At 44.2% G+C, this 17,228-nt stretch overlaps 1 protein-coding gene across 6 annotated transcripts in view; it reads left to right on the forward strand.

The window, feature by feature from the left end:
- DYNC2H1 (dynein cytoplasmic 2 heavy chain 1) overlaps positions 1 to 17,228 on the forward strand; it is a 491,577-nt gene that overhangs the window by 186,376 nt on the left and 287,973 nt on the right. For all 6 annotated transcript variants that reach the window (XM_077298509.1, XM_077298507.1, XM_077298508.1 and 3 more), the window contains 4 exons: positions 2,580 to 2,666; positions 3,006 to 3,132; positions 10,195 to 10,336; positions 13,710 to 13,819. In XM_077298509.1, the coding sequence (XP_077154624.1) occupies positions 2,580 to 2,666; positions 3,006 to 3,132; positions 10,195 to 10,336; positions 13,710 to 13,819 (466 nt within the window). The remainder of the gene's footprint in view (positions 1 to 2,579; positions 2,667 to 3,005; positions 3,133 to 10,194; positions 10,337 to 13,709; positions 13,820 to 17,228) is intronic.

Consider the following 17,228-nt stretch of genomic DNA (forward strand, 5'->3'; position numbering starts at 1 on the left):
GTCCATAGTTTGAATAAATAATGCAAACTTTATTGATGAATGCAAAAGGTCTCAAACAAACCAAGGGGCTAAAATCGGCAATCAAATGCACACTGAATGGCAGGGAAGCATGGAGGCACAACAGCACAATTAAAGTCAAGTGTGACATAATAATAGAAATAGCTGAGGCACTATATAAAAACCCATCAGCTATTCACAAAAGACATGACTGAACACATAGTGAGAGGTTCCCAGATGTAAATAAACAATAACCAGCAGGGTACCTACTTAGTGAATCAAATAACATACCTAGTAAACAATGCGAAGTGTGCCACGCCGTCTCCCGCCCACCCTGACGCGCGTTTCGGAATAACCTTCCTCAGGGGGCGATATATAACTCTATATGGTGGAGTAGCCTTTACCCCTTCCCACTCCGTGATGTGAGTGTGAGAAGCAGGCTCAGGAGCTGAGACCGCATCAGACAGGGGAAGTGTCTGTACAACTGACACCTACCTCTAACAGCCCTGATCGGAGCTAGCGCTAATCGACTCCCTGTACCCACGTAATGGCGCTGTCAGTCTTATCCCCTCCACTCTGCTAAGGCCACCATCACCTCCATTATACTCCTGTGAAACCCAGCCACAGGTATCACATAAAAGACCATGATACTTACTGTACACCTCTGCTTTGGGACCTAAAAAAATAGAAGAGTAATAAAACTAAATATTTTTTATTTTTAAATTATTTAAAAAAACAAAACATAAAAGATTGACTCCCTCCCACATCCCCTCCTTCTTTTCTCCATCCAAAAATAGAGAAATTAAAATCTAAAAAATTATATTTAGCATTGCCCCATTTATAAAAGTCTGATCTATGAAAATATAAAATTAATTAATCGTACAATAAATTCAGAAAAATAAAATTGCACGCCACAATTGCTGTTTTTCAGTCACCGCAACTACCCCAAAACAATGCAATAAAAAGCCATCTACATGGTAGCAATAAAAACTACAACTTGGCACACAACTATCTACCCCATATAAAGATATAAAAATAAACAAGTTCTGAGTATTATAAAAGTTTAGTATTTTTTTCTTAAGCCACTAAAATAATAAGTAACTAAAATAAATAAACAAGCTTGGTATCTCCGTAGTTGTACTGACCTGGAGAATCTGACCTGAACTCTCTAAAAACAAATCCCAATTTACAGGGGTGAGATTGTGTTTACTTGGTCGCCTCATTGGGGGGCACAGGGGGCCATGGGTGTACGCTGCTGCCGCCAGGAGCCTGACACTAAGAATTACAACTAAGAAAAAAAGTCGGCTCCTCCCCACCCGCCTACTGACAACCAAGCTGTTCAGTTTAGGTTGGCGTCACTCGGAGGCAGACAGGAGTCTAGTGCACCAAACAAGGTTCTGCCAAAAATATATATTTTATAATTTTTTTATTTTTCCACCTTAACGAAGAGATCATTCCGGATCTGGTCAGAGCGGTGCGTCACTTCCTGAAGGCGATAGCTTCCTTCAGATTTTCAGTCCTTATTGTCATTAACGAAGGACCTCGCCAAGGTGTTTCTGTCTCCGAGGCGTCCATTGCCCCACGGATTCCACCTTCCATCCTGGAAGCTTAGATAGACAAGAACAAAGTGCCCCCACTGGGTGTGGGGGCCTCCTGGTCTCCTCGCCGTCACGCTTCTGACCTCCAGGTCAGGCTGCTACGTGGTCCACACCTTCTCAAAATTTTGCCTTGGCAGAGGCGAGTCCAGTCGGAAAGGTGCTACAGACGGCAGTCGCTTTGCCTTTACACATTTTTACTCCTTTGCCAACCTATGGGTGGCTTTTGGACGTCCCATGGTCTCCTTGGTGTCACCCAATGATGCAACCAAAAAAACTTATAGTGATAGAATTCTGTTTTTTTCCCCCGCAATTTAACCTCACTTGGATTTTTTTTCCTGTTTTCAGCACATTATATAATAAAGTGAATAATGTCATTCAAAACTAGAACTCTTCCTGCAAAAAAACCCAAATACGGTTATGTTGATGGAGCAATAAAAAAAAAATTGGAGGAAAATACAAAAGTGTAAAAACAAAAAATTAGCCGCACGCTTAAGTATGCAGAGAAGAAAGCCTACATTCTGCAATTAACATAGTAACATAGTAACATAGTTAGTAAGGCCGAAAAAAGACATTTGTCCATCCAGTTCAGCCTATATTCCATCATAATAAATCCCCAGATCTACGTCCTTCTACAGAACCTAATAATTGTATGATACAATATTGTTCTGCTCCAGGAAGACATCCATCTCTCTTTAGGCACTTTCATTGTCATAGACCGTATGATAACAGTCTTACAAGATTCTTTAAGCACCTTAGAAGATCTTGTGTCATTGATAAACATATTATCTCCTCTGTTCCTCAAGTGAGGCACTCGGAAGAAAGGAGCCCGAGAACCATCCGAGCATTGATCGGCTGATTACCATTCTGCCTGATTTCTCACATTGTGCTCCCAGGCTCTCCTGGCCCATTAATGTCTGAAGTTCTTTAATATGATACTCCTACTTGAATGAACTCTGATTTGAAATCTTGAAAAAAATATTTCAGTAATTTCCGAAGAATAGAAGAAAGAAAACACAAGTTGGAAGAGCAACTTAATACCGTTGGCAGGAAGGTGACCGAACTGAAAGAGAAGTAAGTGTTTGATAACATTATTATTATTAATAACATGATGAGTTTATAGAATCGTTTCCTTAGTTGTGCATTGAGTTTCTGGGTGACCTGATACTAGTTAGTGTTTAGCAGCCGATGACAATCTCCTCGCTCATCTTCAGCCTCTATTGTTTGTGAGACTTTGGATATTCACTTTTACTTACAGAAAGTTGAGAATCTACTCTACTAAATTGCTTGTACTCTTGGCTTGGTTCCCTAAAAATCAATGGATTAAGATTAGACCACTGCCAAAAAACGTAAATCGTCACTGGTGCGCTTGTGATGAATTTTGTTGCCGATGAAGAATTCTCTATTTTGTAGGTTCCAGGCAAGAACGACTGAAGCTGCCAAACTGGAAGCGGAGTTATCAAAAGCTCAAGAGATCATTGATTCTGCAGAGATACTGATCAACCAGCTGGATGGAGAACACAAAAGATGGAATGCCCAGGTTAGAAACACAAATCAAGACTGGGGTCAGAAACACAAATCAAGACTGGGGTCAGAAATACAAGTCAAGACTGGTCAGAAACACAAGTCAAGACTGGTCAGAAACACAAGTCAAGACTCGGGTCAGAAACACAAGTCAAGACTGGGGTCAGAAATACAAGTCAAGACTGGGGTTAGAAACACAAATCAAGACTGGTCAGAAACACAAGTCAAGACTGGGGTCAGACACACAAGTCAAGACTGGGGTCAGACACACAAGTCAAGACTGGGGTCAGACACACAAGTCAAGACTGGGGTCAGACACACAGGTCAAGACTGGGGTCAGACACAAGTCAAGACTGGGGTCAGACACACAGGTCAAGACTGGGGTCAGAAACACAAGTCAAGACTGGGGTCAGAAACACAAGTCAAGACTGGGGTCAGACACACAAGTCAAGACTGGGGTCAGACACACAGGTCAAGACTGGGGTCAGACACACAGGTCAAGACTGGGGTCAGAAACACAAGTCAAGACTGGGGTCAGAAACACAAGTCAAGACTGGGGTCAGAAACACAAGTCAAGACTGGGGTCAGAAACACAAGTCAAGACTGGGGTCAGACACACAAGTCAAGACTGGGGTCAGACACACAAGTCAAGACTGGGGTCAGACACACAAGTCAAGACTGGGGTCAGACACACAAGTCAAGACTGGGGTCAGACACACAAGTCAAGACTGGGGTCAGACACACAAGTCAAGACTGGGGTCAGACATACAGGTCAAGACTGGGGTCAGAAACAAGTCAAGACTGGGGTCAGAAACACAAGTCAAGACGGGTCAGAAACACAAGTCAAGACTGGGGTCAGACACAGACACACAGGTCAAGACTGGGGTCAGACACACAAGTCAAGACTGGGGTCAGACACACAGGTCAAGACTGGGGTCAGACACAAGTCAAGACTGGGGTCAGACACACAGGTCAAGACTGGGGTCAGAAACACAAGTCAAGACTGGGGTCAGACACACAAGTCAAGACTGGGGTCAGAAACACAAGTCAAGACTGGGGTCAGAAACACAAGTCAAGACTGGGGTCAGACACACAGGTCAAGACTGGGGTCAGACACACAGGTCAAGACTGGGGTCAGACACACAGGTCAAGACTGGGGTCAGACACACAGGTCAAGACTGGGGTCAGACACACAGGTCAAGACTGGGGTCAGACACACAGGTCAAGACTGGGGTCAGACACAGAAGTCAAGACTGGGGTCAGAAACACAAGTCAAGACTGGGGTCAGACACACAGGTCAAGCCTGGGGTCAGACACACAGGTCAAGACTGGGGTCAGACACACAGGTCAAGATTGGGGTCAGACACACAGGTCAAGACTGGGGTCAGACACACAGGTCAAGACTGGAGTCAGACACACAGGTCAAGACTGGGGTCAGAAACACAAGTCAAGACTGGGGTCAGAAACACAAGTCAAGACTCGGGTCAGACACACAAGTCAAGACTGGGGTCAGACACACAAGTCAAGACTGGGGTCAGACACACAAGTCAAGACTGGGGTCAGAGAGAAGGGTGCCCTTTTCTTCTACCATGTAGGCCTTACTGGGCATAGTGATTTACATATTTCTCTTATTGTAATGGACCACAGAGCTACTTATTATCTGCTACTGGTCCTACTGGTGCCGTTGATGCACCAACATGGTGATGGCAATGTAGAAATCCACTGGTTTTGTAGTGATTACAAGGGGTCTGTTACACCGCTAAAGCCCCTGCATCCAGCTCTTACAACTGTGCTTGTCTGCACCACTGTGCTTATCAACATCCGATCTGCCCATACACTTTTTACGTGTGGGTGGTCTGCATGTTACACTTCAAGGATTTTCTACTATGCTATTGCATAGTAAGTAGCAGGAAATAAGACGTGCCGAACCTGGGAGACTCTCCACTGGGAAGGCACAGATGGTTTATTACCATCTCTGCGCCCCTAATCTCTGAAGCAATGTGTCTACAGTATGTGCGGAGCTGTGAACTGTGAAAACCTGTTGTATCGCTGTTTCTAGATAATTAAAAAATAATTATTACGAAAAGGGGAACACAGTGTAAAATGTGTTTTAGTTGTCCCTCTATATATATGTGTGTGTGTGTGTGTGTGTGTGTGTGTGTGTGTGTGTTTACACACAACAAAAATCTAAACACAACACTTTAGTTTTTTCTCCCATTTTTCATGAGTTGAACTAAAAAATCTTAAGACTTTTCTATTTACATAAAAGACCTTTTTCTCTCAAACACTGTTCACAAATTTTTGTAAATCTGTGTTAGGCTTTTTTCACACGTCCTGATATTTCCAGTACCGGAAAAAAACAGTACCGGAGAAATCAAAGTCTGTGTGTAATACTTGTGGCATACATGTGGCAGCCGTGTGCCACATCAGTACCACACGTACCGACACCTGTGAGGTAGCGGTACTGTTCGCTCTGTTCTCCGGCGCTGGGTGCTGAAGACATCTCTTATCATTCTCCCCTGCTGGCGCCAGGAGGGGACATTGTTGAGAGTTGTATTCAGCTAATAACAGCGAGAGCAGGTGGGGGCTGATGAGATTATTCATCATCCGCCGCCTGCTCTATAAATAAAATAAATTAAAAAAACGGTGTGGGTTCTCCTGTACTTTTAATAACCAACCAGGCAGAACTGACAGCTGCGGGCTTCAGCCCTCAGCTGTCAGCTTCAGCAAGGCTGGTTATCAAAAATAATCCTCACACTGTGTTTTGTGGTTATTTAAATAAATCATTTAAAAAAATGGCATGAAGTCCCTAACATTTATGACAACCAGCCAAGCTAAAGCAGACAGCTGGGGGCTGGTATTCTCAGGCTGGTAATAGGCCATGGATATTGCCCCCCCCCCCTTCCAGCCTAAAAATAGCAGCCTGCAGCCGCCCATCTATTAGATGCGCCAATTATGGCGCTTTGCCCAGCTCTTCCCACTTGCCCTCTGGCGGCAAGTAGGGTAATATTTGTGGGGTTGATGTCACCTTTATATGGTTTGGTGACATCAAGCCCAAGGCTTTGTAATGGAGAGGTGTCTATAAGACACCTTTCCATTACTAATCCTATAGTTGTATGGTAAATAAACACACAGCAAGTATAAAGTCTTTTAATAGAATTAAAACAAAACACACTTTTCCATTTTTATTTAAAAATCACAAACACAGTTATACTCACCTAAAGGTGCCGTTACACTAAGCAACTTACCAGCGATCGCGACCAGCGACGTGATCGCTGGTAAGTTGCTGTGTGGTCGCTGGGGAGCTGTCACACAGACAGCTCTCTCCAGCGACCAAGCGACTTCGGCATCGCTGAAACTGTCTTCAGCGATGCCGAAGTCCCCATGTAAAAAAAAAAAAAAAACACTACATACGCACCTTCTGTCGTCCTTCATGTCCCTCGGCGCTTGCCGCACTGACTGTGTCTCAGCGCCGGCCGGCCGTAACAGCGGTGCCCAGCGGTGAACCGCTGTTACTGCAGGTTCACCGCTGGGCTCTGCTTTACGGCCGGCCGGCGCTGAGACAGTCAGTACGGCAAGCTCCAGGGGACGTGACGGACAACAGACGGTGAGTATGTAGTGTTTTTTTTTTTACTTTTACCATGGTATCCATGGTAAATATCGGGTTACTAAGCGCGGCCCTGCGCTTAGTAACCCGATGTTTACCATGGATACCAGTGAAGACATCGCTGGATCGGCGTCACACATGGCGATCCAGCGGTGTCAGCGGGAGAGTTGCGATGAAAGAAAGTTCGTCCACTCTCCCTGCAACCAGCGATATCCCAGCAGGATCCAGATCGCTGCTGCGTGCCAAACATAGCGATATCGCTATGCAGGACGCTGCAACGTCACGGATCGCTGGCGATATCGCTGCAACCTCGCCTAGTGTGACGGTACCTTAACACCCATTCCACTGAAGCTATCGTCTCCTGTAATAAAACAAAATAAACAAAAACAATATTCCTGACCTGTCCGTCATTCTGTCCCACGCCGTAATCCATGTCTGGGTATAAATAGCTTTCAACCTGGAAGGTGCCAAGATGCAACCATCCAGGCTAAGAACCACTGATGAATGAGCTGCTGCGAGCGCAGCATCAGTGAGCAGCGGTGATGTCATTGAGGTTACCGCCGGTCACTGAGACTGCGTTCACAGCAGAACTGAGCTGTGGGTACCTCAGCACCGTGGGAAAAAGTCACTGAGTTCATAAAAATTTGTCCCCCTTATCATGCTAAAGAGACATAACCTCATATGCAATAAAACCCGACTTGGTCTTGACCTGGTTAATGATCTATGGAGCCGCCACTGCTGCCTCTTTTTCTGTGACATGAAAACCAGTTTAATTGGGCAGTTGTGGCTTCTAACGATCTGCTAAGTCACAATTACATGATGTCTGTGGCCGGCTTTACTGATCCCATCTTGACTGTAGAAAATGAGCTACTGCTATTCTGCCAAAGGTTTAACTACATTGTTAATGCTATGAAGCAGACTCCCCTGTCATGTCTTCCCTTTGGCAATCATATTTGATTTTTAACCTGAAATGTCACAGTACAGCAATAATACTTTTCTCTGGAACTAAGGCTATCCTGTCCTATCCGTGCTCAAACAATGCACATGCTGCTCTTGGGCTCTGTGTTACTGCAGTCAGATCGCTGTTATGGAAATTGTTGATTGCGGAGTCTTGCACACTGAGCCTCAGCTCGATTCCTGCAGTATTCACCGTGAAAATCTACAGTCGAATCTGCCTGTTTTATATGCAGATTTTGATACAGATTTTGCCTTAGATTTTAGTCATTGCATTACGGTGGATGATATCTCTATAAGTATTCACAGTAGACACCAAAATGACATTCTGTGTATTTTTTTTTAGCATTTGTGAATAGGGCTTTTAACTTGTTACACTGACTGAGCCCTGTCCTAGAATGTGAATAAGACAGCTGCCTTTGAAGATTTGCAGTAGGAAGCTCAGGATTAGATCAGATGGACATGGTGGACAGTAGTGTGAGCAGCCTCTTCTTACCTCAGCACCCCTGGTATCAACAGTATTAGAAAAGAGAGACAGGGTGGACAGCAGTGTGAGCAGCCTCTTCTTACCTCAGCACCCCTGGTATCTCCAGTATTAGATCAGATAGACAGGGTGGACAGCAGTGTGAGCAGCCTCTTCTTACCTCGGCAACCCTGGTATCTCCAGTATTAGATTAGATAGACAGGGTGGACAGCAGTGTGAGCAGCCTCTTCTTACCTCAGCACCCCTGGTATCAACAGTATTAGAAAAGAGAGACAGGGTGGACAGCAGTGTGAGCAGCCTCTTCTTACCTCAGCACCCCTGGTATCTCCAGTATTAGATCAGATAGACAGGGTGGACAGCAGTGTGAGCAGCCTCTTCTTACCTCAGCACCCCTGGTATCTCCAGTATTAGATCAGATGGACAGGGTGGACAGCAGTGTGAGCAGCCTCTTCTTACCTCAGCACCCCTGGTATCACCAGTATTAGAAAAGAGAGACAGGGTGGACAGCAGTGTGAGCAGCCTCTTCTTACCTCAGCACTCCTGGTATCACCAGAATTAGAAAAGAGAGACAGGGTAGACAGTAAAAAGAAGCTGCCCACACTGCTGTCCACCCTGTCTATCTGATCTAGTACTGGAGGTACCAGGAGTGCCAAGTTAACAAGAGGCTGTTCACACTGCTGTCCACCCTGTCTATCTGATCTAATACTGGAGATACCAGTAGTGCCAATGTATGAGGAGGCTGCTCACCCTGCTGTCCACCCTGTCTATATGAGCTAATACTGGAGATGCCAGTAGTGCCAAGGAAGAAGACGCTGCTCACACTGCTGTCCACCTTATATGTCTGATCTAATACTGGAGGTACTAGTATTGCCAAGGTAAGAAGAGGCTGCTCACACTGCTGTCCACCCTATCTTTCTGTTCTAATATCGGATATACCAAGAGTGTGGCTTTATGAAGAGGCCACTCACACTGCTGTCCATCCTGTCTGTCTGATCTAATACTGGAGATACCTGGATTGCTAAAGCAAAAAGATACTGCGTCCTCTAATGCTGCATTGGACGCAGTATCTTTTTGCTTTAGCAATCCAGGTATCTCCAGTATTAGATCAGACAGACAGGATGGACAGCAGTGTGAGTGGCCTCTTCATAAAGCCACACTCTTGGTATATCCGATATTAGAACAGAAAGATAGGGTGGACAGCAGTGTGAGCAGCCTCTTCTTACCTTGGCAATACTAGTACCTCCAGTATTAGATCAGACATATAAGGTGGACAGCAGTGTGAGCAGCGTCTTCTTCCTTGGCACTACTGGCATCTCCAGTATTAGCTCATATAGACAGGGTGGACAGCAGGGTGAGCAGCCTCCTCATACATTGGCACTACTGGTATCTCCAGTATTAGATCAGATAGACAGGGTGGACAGCAGTGTGAACAGCCTCTTGTTAACTTGGCATTCCTGGTACCTCCAGTACTAGATCAGATAGACAGGGTGGACAGCAGTGTGGGCAGCTTCTTTTTACTTCAGCACTCCTGGTATCTCCAGTATTAGGTCAGATACGCAGGGTGGACAGCAGTTTGAGCAGCCTCCTCTTACCTTGGCACTATTGGTATCTCCAGAATTATATCAGACAGGGTGGCCAGCAGTGTGAGCAGCCTCTCCTTACCTCAGCACTCCTGATACCTCCAATATTAGATCAGATAGACTGGGTGGACAGCAGTGTGAGCAGCCTCTTCTTACCCCAGCACCTCTGGTATCTCTAGTATTATATTAGATAGACAAGAAGAGTCTGCTCACACTGCTGTCCACCCTATCTCCGCACCCCTGGTATCTCTAGTATTAGATGAGACTATGCGCTGGGAGCACATCTTCTACACAAGATGGAGCTATCTGCTGCACATGCTCCCAGGCACCTTTCCAATTAACATTTTAGGGTAAGTTTCTCTGTTTCCAGAGAATCACTTTAAAAAATAAACAGCACACGGACATGACTATATAGCAAAACCTGGACAGCTGATTCTTTCTTTTTTTTGTAAGGTGGAAGAAATAACAGAAGAATTAAATACATTGCCAAAGAGAGCCCAGCTGGCAGCTGCCTTCATCACCTACATATCCGCCGCCCCCGAGGATCAGCGAAAGGACAGCATCGATCAGTGGAGGAAATCTGTTGGACTGGAAAGTATGGCTTGTTTTTATTGCTCTCACATGTTTCACTGTTACACTTACACTCTGGTTTAGAAAAACAAGTTTTAGATATTATTAGAAAGAATTTGCACCAGATCTGTCAGTATGCGTAACTTGACATAAGACACTCCTAAGAGCCAAAACTATGAAAAAACCACAATGTCACAATAGACAGTTTTATTTTTAGTGCTTTTATTCTTTTAATAATATTAAATCCCATTATGGAGGTTATGTTTTATGTTTATTTTCTATGTTCCAATCTTAGAATATACTGATGTCAAAGGCAATTGTTTGGGGGGCAGCTCTTAGTGTAAAGATGGGCATGGGGTCCCTGATCCTGTCACCTGCGCATCCAATTGGATGGAGTTAAAATGTTTTAAAAGAGGGATGTACTAAATAAAATTAAAGAAGGATTCCCCCAATACTAGTCAGAGAGGAAAGTGGCTACAAAGATAATCTGTCTGGAGGATCCTGCATTTCTATGTATTACAGGAAGTAAATTTGCACGTGACAGCCACTGTGGGACCCTTCTAAGTTAGGCTTCTTTCACACTTGCATTGTGTGACGTACGTCGCAATCCGTCATTTTGGGAAAAAAAAACGGATCCTGCAAATGTGCCTGCAGGATGCGTTTTTTTTCCCATAGACTTGTATTGCCGACGGATCACAACAGTCTGACTAGACTGTTGTGGCCTTCCTCAATACATTTTCTATTTTTCCCTCTTGTCAGAAGGCAGCCAGGAATATGCATATCGCATACCTAAGGTCACAGGACCACCCACTCCTGGCGCCGGAGCCGAAGAATCCTCACAGCCCGCAGTGCGTCCAATGTTAGGATTCATACAGTTAAGTCCAGAAGTATTTGGACAGTGACACAAGTTTTGGCATTTTAGCTGTTTATATAACTGTATCTTAAATAAAGTTTTGGTAATCTGTATGGGTTTAACATGCAGATTATCAGCTTTAATTTGAGGGAATTCACATCCTAATTAGAGTAAGGGTTTAGGAATTACAGCTCTTTAATATGTACCTGCCCCTTTTTTTAAAGGGACTGAAAGTACTGCAATTGGACAATAATTTCAAAAGCTCTTTAATGGGCTGCTTGGACTATTCCCTCATTAATGCATGATTAATTAAGCAGGTAAAAGGTCTGGAGTGGATTCCACTTGCGGCATTTCCATTTGGAAGCTGTTGTTGTGAACCCACAACATGCGGTGAAAGGAGCTCTCAATGGAAGAGAATGAGACCATAGGCTGAAGAAAAGGAGAAATTTGTCAGATAGCAGAAATGTTAGGTGTGGCCAAATCAACAATTTGGAAGACAACAGTGGTGGATGATTGTAGAATCCTTTCTATGATAAAGAAAAACCCCTTCACAGCATCCACGCAAATGAAGAACACTCTCCAGGAAGAAGGTCTTTCAATTTCTTAGTGTGACACTGAGTCACCACTCGTGGCCAAGGTAGTCAGCGAGTCCAAGGAAAGATACCAGGAGGGCTCGTAGCACAGAGGGGTAAGACAAAGGTCCCATGATATCTTCTCTGGTCCGTATCCTTTCCAATGGATGAGCTACTGGACCGAACTTCACACCCGAAGAGAACCCACAATCAACATTTTATTAATGGAAAAGTTAATTTCTCCAATTACTTTTGAGCCTCTGAAGTGAGGAGGCTTCGTAGGAAAATCGTTGACATTCCTATACATTTTACAGGATATTTTAGTTCAACCACTGTAGTTAAACCAGAAAGTCTCCACTTCATTTTCATCTCAGTGGTTTTGTTTTATATCCAGAATAATGGTTTACAGAGCTGAAATCACAAAGATCCAATTGCGGCAAACATTTCTGGGCCTAACTGTAAGTCTGCAGTCACACAGAGTACTGCAGACTTGTAGCTTAAAAGGGTTGTCCACATGAAGAGGAAGTCAGGTCTGCAGCTGATCTCTGACTTTCTCTCCATGTTCAGTTCGTTCGAAGGTGGAGACAGTGACGCGAGTGCTGATTGGGGGCCAGGCTCATGTGTCACAAGAACCACCCCGTGACCACAAGTCCCGACACCGCTGCGAAAAGAAACAAGCATGAGAGCATGATTGGCTGAGGGAATAAAGGGTTGGCCGCATCAGAACTAAATTTGACCCACAGCACCAGAAGGAACGCGGAGGTCACGGGAAAAACTGGAAAGGCAGCGTAACTAAGAGGACCTCTAGAGAAGGGCAGAAGACAAAGGTCAGAAAAGGGACATGTAAGATCTCTGAAAGGGAAACCGATCGGACTACAGGGAGTGTGTGCCGCAGAGGATGTGGGCTGGAAGCTAACTCAATACAGCGGAATGTGGGAAGATCTATTCTTCTGTAAGGACCTCAGAGGTCACCGGAAAAACCGGAAAGGTGGCAAAGCCAGGAGGACCTCTAGAGAAGGGCAGAAGACAAAGGTCAGAAAATTGTCTTGTAAGATTTCTGAAAGGGAAACAGATCAGACTCGAGAGCGTGCTCCGCAGAGGATGTGGGCTGGGACCTAACTCAACACAGCAGGATGTTTGAAGATCTATCCTCCTGTCCTGAAGAGGTTTATTTCATTTCATGGTCTGAGTTTTCGGCTTGGTCTTCTCTCCTTGCAATCTGCTAGGTTCTGGGTGGCGGGTGAGCAGTAGACCAGTGGCAAGGACTGTCCGTGCTAGTACCTGAACGCTGACTGTGTTAGGACAAGGAAAAGTTCCTGCCATCCAGACTAGAGCAGATACGGATTACTGCTGGCTAATTATGCTCTTTTTTCCCTATCTAGAGGAGACATGAGAAGAAGGTTAGAAAAAAAAACTCACCACCATTGACAGAAGTAGGTCTGGAGACTGCTGATTAGGATCTGCCTCCAAAGTGATACTAAGCTGAATAGCCTGATGCCAGTAGGCGGGTGTAGCCTGCTGAGGAGGGACCAACTTTGGTCTATAGTCTGCTGGAGGCAGCAGCGTTCACCTACAATGTTCACCTACAGTATGGTCTCCTTTGCCCCCAAAGAAGTTTCCGAAGCATTCTCTGGTGACTTTTTTTGTTATCTGGAGCTCTCTAGGAAACATCACCTGTATTATCTGATGCAGAATATCCCTTTAAGTTCACACATTTCATATGACTTTCATGCATTGTACCAATTGCAGGGACCTACCGAGGGCGATGATTTTATTCAGCGAACCATTGCCAGGACACATGTATACACGCTGTTTTCTCAGCTCCAGCTAATGTTTCTGCCCACAATAAGGGGGCGATTATTATCAGACGACCGTACACAGCAAATTACCGAGCACTTAATTTATCGTCCACCCTGTTTCTAGCCCATTAGCTAAAGAAATGGAACACGTATTGATTTTCCTATTTTTTTCAGCTTTTGATTTAAGGAGGTTTTTGTCGACGGAAAGCGAACAACTGATTTGGAAGAGTGAAGGTCTGCCCTCCGATGAGCTGTCGGTGGAGAACGCGCTGGTCATTTTACAGGTAATAATGACATTTGTGGTTTGGAGTCAATGGATAGCGCGTTTGCAATGTTTTTAATTTTTATTTTTTATTTTTCCATAATTTTCTGCCAAGCCAAAGTCATTTATTTTTTTTTGCTTTCAGTCCATTGGGAGAAAAGTGCAATGCAAATGGTTTGATGTTGTTGGATACAAATGGTTTGATGTTGTTTGATTGATTTTGTAAATAATTGCAAAAAAAAAAAAAATAAAATATATATTATTATGCAAATGGCACATCTTGAGATCATCCTCATTTCTGGGGAATAAAGCATGTGTGTCTTTACAGCAAATTTCCCCAAACAGGCCGCCCATGACCCACAGCGCAGATACCAAACTTTCTGCCAAATTCCGAGAATCAGGCTCTGTTGCCCTTAAACCAATCACTCGACAGATGACGATCTCAAGATTCTGCTTGGGATAATGCTACCCCTTATCGAAGAGAAATCACTGTTTTTAAATTAAGGATTGGGATCTAAGTGGTTTCTGTTTGTGGAGAGTGCCAAGCCAAGTCTGGCATGTCAGAGTGAGGAGACTTATAAGCCATGCATGATCCTCTGGGAAATTAAATATGCAAACTGTCTTTTGAGAAAGAAAAAGGACTAGAATCTAGCACCACCTATTGGAATCAGCGATCCTAAAAGTCAATATCGACCCTTTAACGAGCCTTGCAGTATGACTTGGTATAAAATCCAAGCCAGAATCTCAATTTGCAGACATTGTTTCGGGGGTATTGCCCCTTGTCAGTGCAAAGTATGAGTTCTCATTTGGCTAGATGAGAAGCACTGGACTGGCGTGTAAGGGGTAACTTATCACTTTGTGGAGAGTGACAAGTCAAGCCTGGCATTTCAGATTGAGGAGACTTAGAAGCCATGCATGCTCTAGTCCTCTTCCTTTCTGAAGAGACAATTTGTATATAAAATGAGAGATTAAAAGTTATGTTAACATGAACCACGCCATTTTTTTTTCTGGTGAAATCCTCTACCAGCTTGATGAGTCGTGTCATTACATCCCAGGGATGTTGGCATTCAACACTGCCGCCATGTTGCTGACATGATCTATCAGGGTACCACCTCCCCTCCCCCAACAGCTTGTGGGTACAATGGGATCATTGTCTGCCAAACCATTTGCATTGCCGGCACTGAGGAGCCTTTTTCTGAGCTTATAGGACCCCCTGTGCATAGTTATATAACACTTTTTATGTATGTATTGCTCGTAAGGACACACATCAATAAGTCTGCCGTTGCAATTTTTTATTTTTTTTACCTAAAGTGTGACATTTCTTTCAGAAAACTTTTCACATGTCAAAGTTAATTGAAAAAAGTTTAAATTGATGAGTTTCAAGGTGCTGAGACCCCCACATATCGCCAAAACGGGGAGCCAACTGAAGGTGGACACCAGAGACTTCTTCAATCTCTGAGCTCTCGGCTGAGGACTCGCACCCCTTTACTTTTCTAGTCATTAGGGGTCTTAGCACCGGGACCCGACCAATCAAAACTTCTGACGAGTGAGAAGTTTTATAAAAGTGCAGTTACGCTTTATATAAAATATGTCACCTGCCACATCTACGGGTGGATATAATAGATATGTGTCTGTATGTCAATCCTGTGACCTAAAGTGTTTAGTGGGGACATTGTGAGACCTTTGGGTGTTTCCGGTGGGATCTTTAGACATTAATGCCTAATGTGTCTGGTCATCAATCTGCTCTGAATGTCTCCAATTGTTGTCATCTCACAGATAAAGCCATAGATAATCATCTCCTTTTTGTATTTTTGATGTTTGACCATTTTTCTGTGTTTTTCCATTTACACATTTACGTTTCGCCGATTTAGATCTGTTCTTTGAAACCATCGGTAAGATTGTAAACCCTCCGGCCTCCCTCACTTCTCTCCTTTCCTGAAGTTTTTCGACTCCTCATCTATCGACCTCTATTATTTAGGGCTCCTTCACACACACACTATTTTGTCAGCATTTTTTCAAGCAAATTAGTAAAAAAAAAAAAATGCCATAAATTATTATTATTATTATTTATATAGCACTATTGGTTCCATGGTGCTGAACATGAGAAGAGGTTACATACAAATGACAGATATCGCTTACAGTAAGCAAACTAACAATGACAGACTGATACCGAGGGGAGAGATACAGTGGGGCAAAAAAGTATTTAGTCAGTCAGCAATAGTGCAAGTTCCACCACTAAAAAAGATGAGAGGCGTCTGTAATTGACATCATAGGTAGACCTCAACTATGGGAGACAAACTGAGAAAAAAAAATCCAGAAAATCACATTGTCTGTTTTTTTAACATTTAATTTGCATGTTATGGTGGAAAATAAGTATTTGGTCAGAAACAAAATTTAATCTCAATACTTTGTAATCTATCCTTTGTTGGCAATGACAGAGGTCAAACGTTTTCTGTAAGTCTTCACAAGGTTGCCACACACTGTTGTTGGTATGTTGGCCCATTCCTCCATGCAGATCTCCTCTAGAGCAGTGATGTTTTTGGCTTTTCGCTTGGCAACACGGACTTTCAACTCCCTCCAAAGGTTTTCTATAGGGTTGAGATCTGAAGACTGGCTAGGCCACTCCAGGACCTTGAAATGCTTCTTACGAAGCCACTCCTTCGTTGCCCTGGCGGTGTGCTTTGGATCATTGTCATGTTGAAAGACCCAGCCACGTTTCATCTTCAATGCCCTTGCTGATGGAAGGAGGTTTGCACTCAAAATCTCACGATACATGGCCCCATTCATTCTTTCATGTACCCGGATCAGTCGTACTGGCCCCTTTGCAGAGAAACAGCCCCAAAGCATGATGTTTCCACCACCATGCTTTACAGTAGGTATGGTGTTTGATGGATGCAACTCAGTATTATTTTTCCTCCAAACACGACAAGTTGTGTTTCTACCAAACAGTTCCAGTTTGGTTTCATCAGACCATAGGACATTCTCCCAAAACTCCTCTGGATCATCCAAATGCTCTCTAGCAAACTTCAGACGGGCCCGGACATGTACTGGCTTAAGCAGTGGGACACGTCTGGCACTGCAGGATCTGAGTCCATGGTGGCATAGTGTGTTACTTATGGTAGGCCTTGTTACATTGGTCCCAGCTCTCTGCAGTTCATTCACTAGGTCCCCCCGCGTGGTTCTGGGATTTTTGCTCACCGTTCTTGTGATCATTCTGACCCCACGGGGTGGGATTTTGCGTGGAGCCCCAGATCGAGGGAGATTATCAGTGGTCTTGTATGTCTTCCATTTTCTAATTATTGCTCCCACTGTTGATTTCTTCACTCCAAGCTGGTTGGCTATTGCAGATTCAGTCTTCCCAGCCTGGTGCAGGGCTACAATTTTGTGTCTGGTGTCCTTTGACAGCTCTTTGGTCTTCACCATAGTGGAGT

The sequence above is a fragment of the Ranitomeya variabilis genome, chromosome 3 (genome assembly GCF_051348905.1).
Source record: "Ranitomeya variabilis isolate aRanVar5 chromosome 3, aRanVar5.hap1, whole genome shotgun sequence".
Taxonomy (NCBI): Eukaryota; Metazoa; Chordata; class Amphibia; order Anura; family Dendrobatidae; genus Ranitomeya; species Ranitomeya variabilis.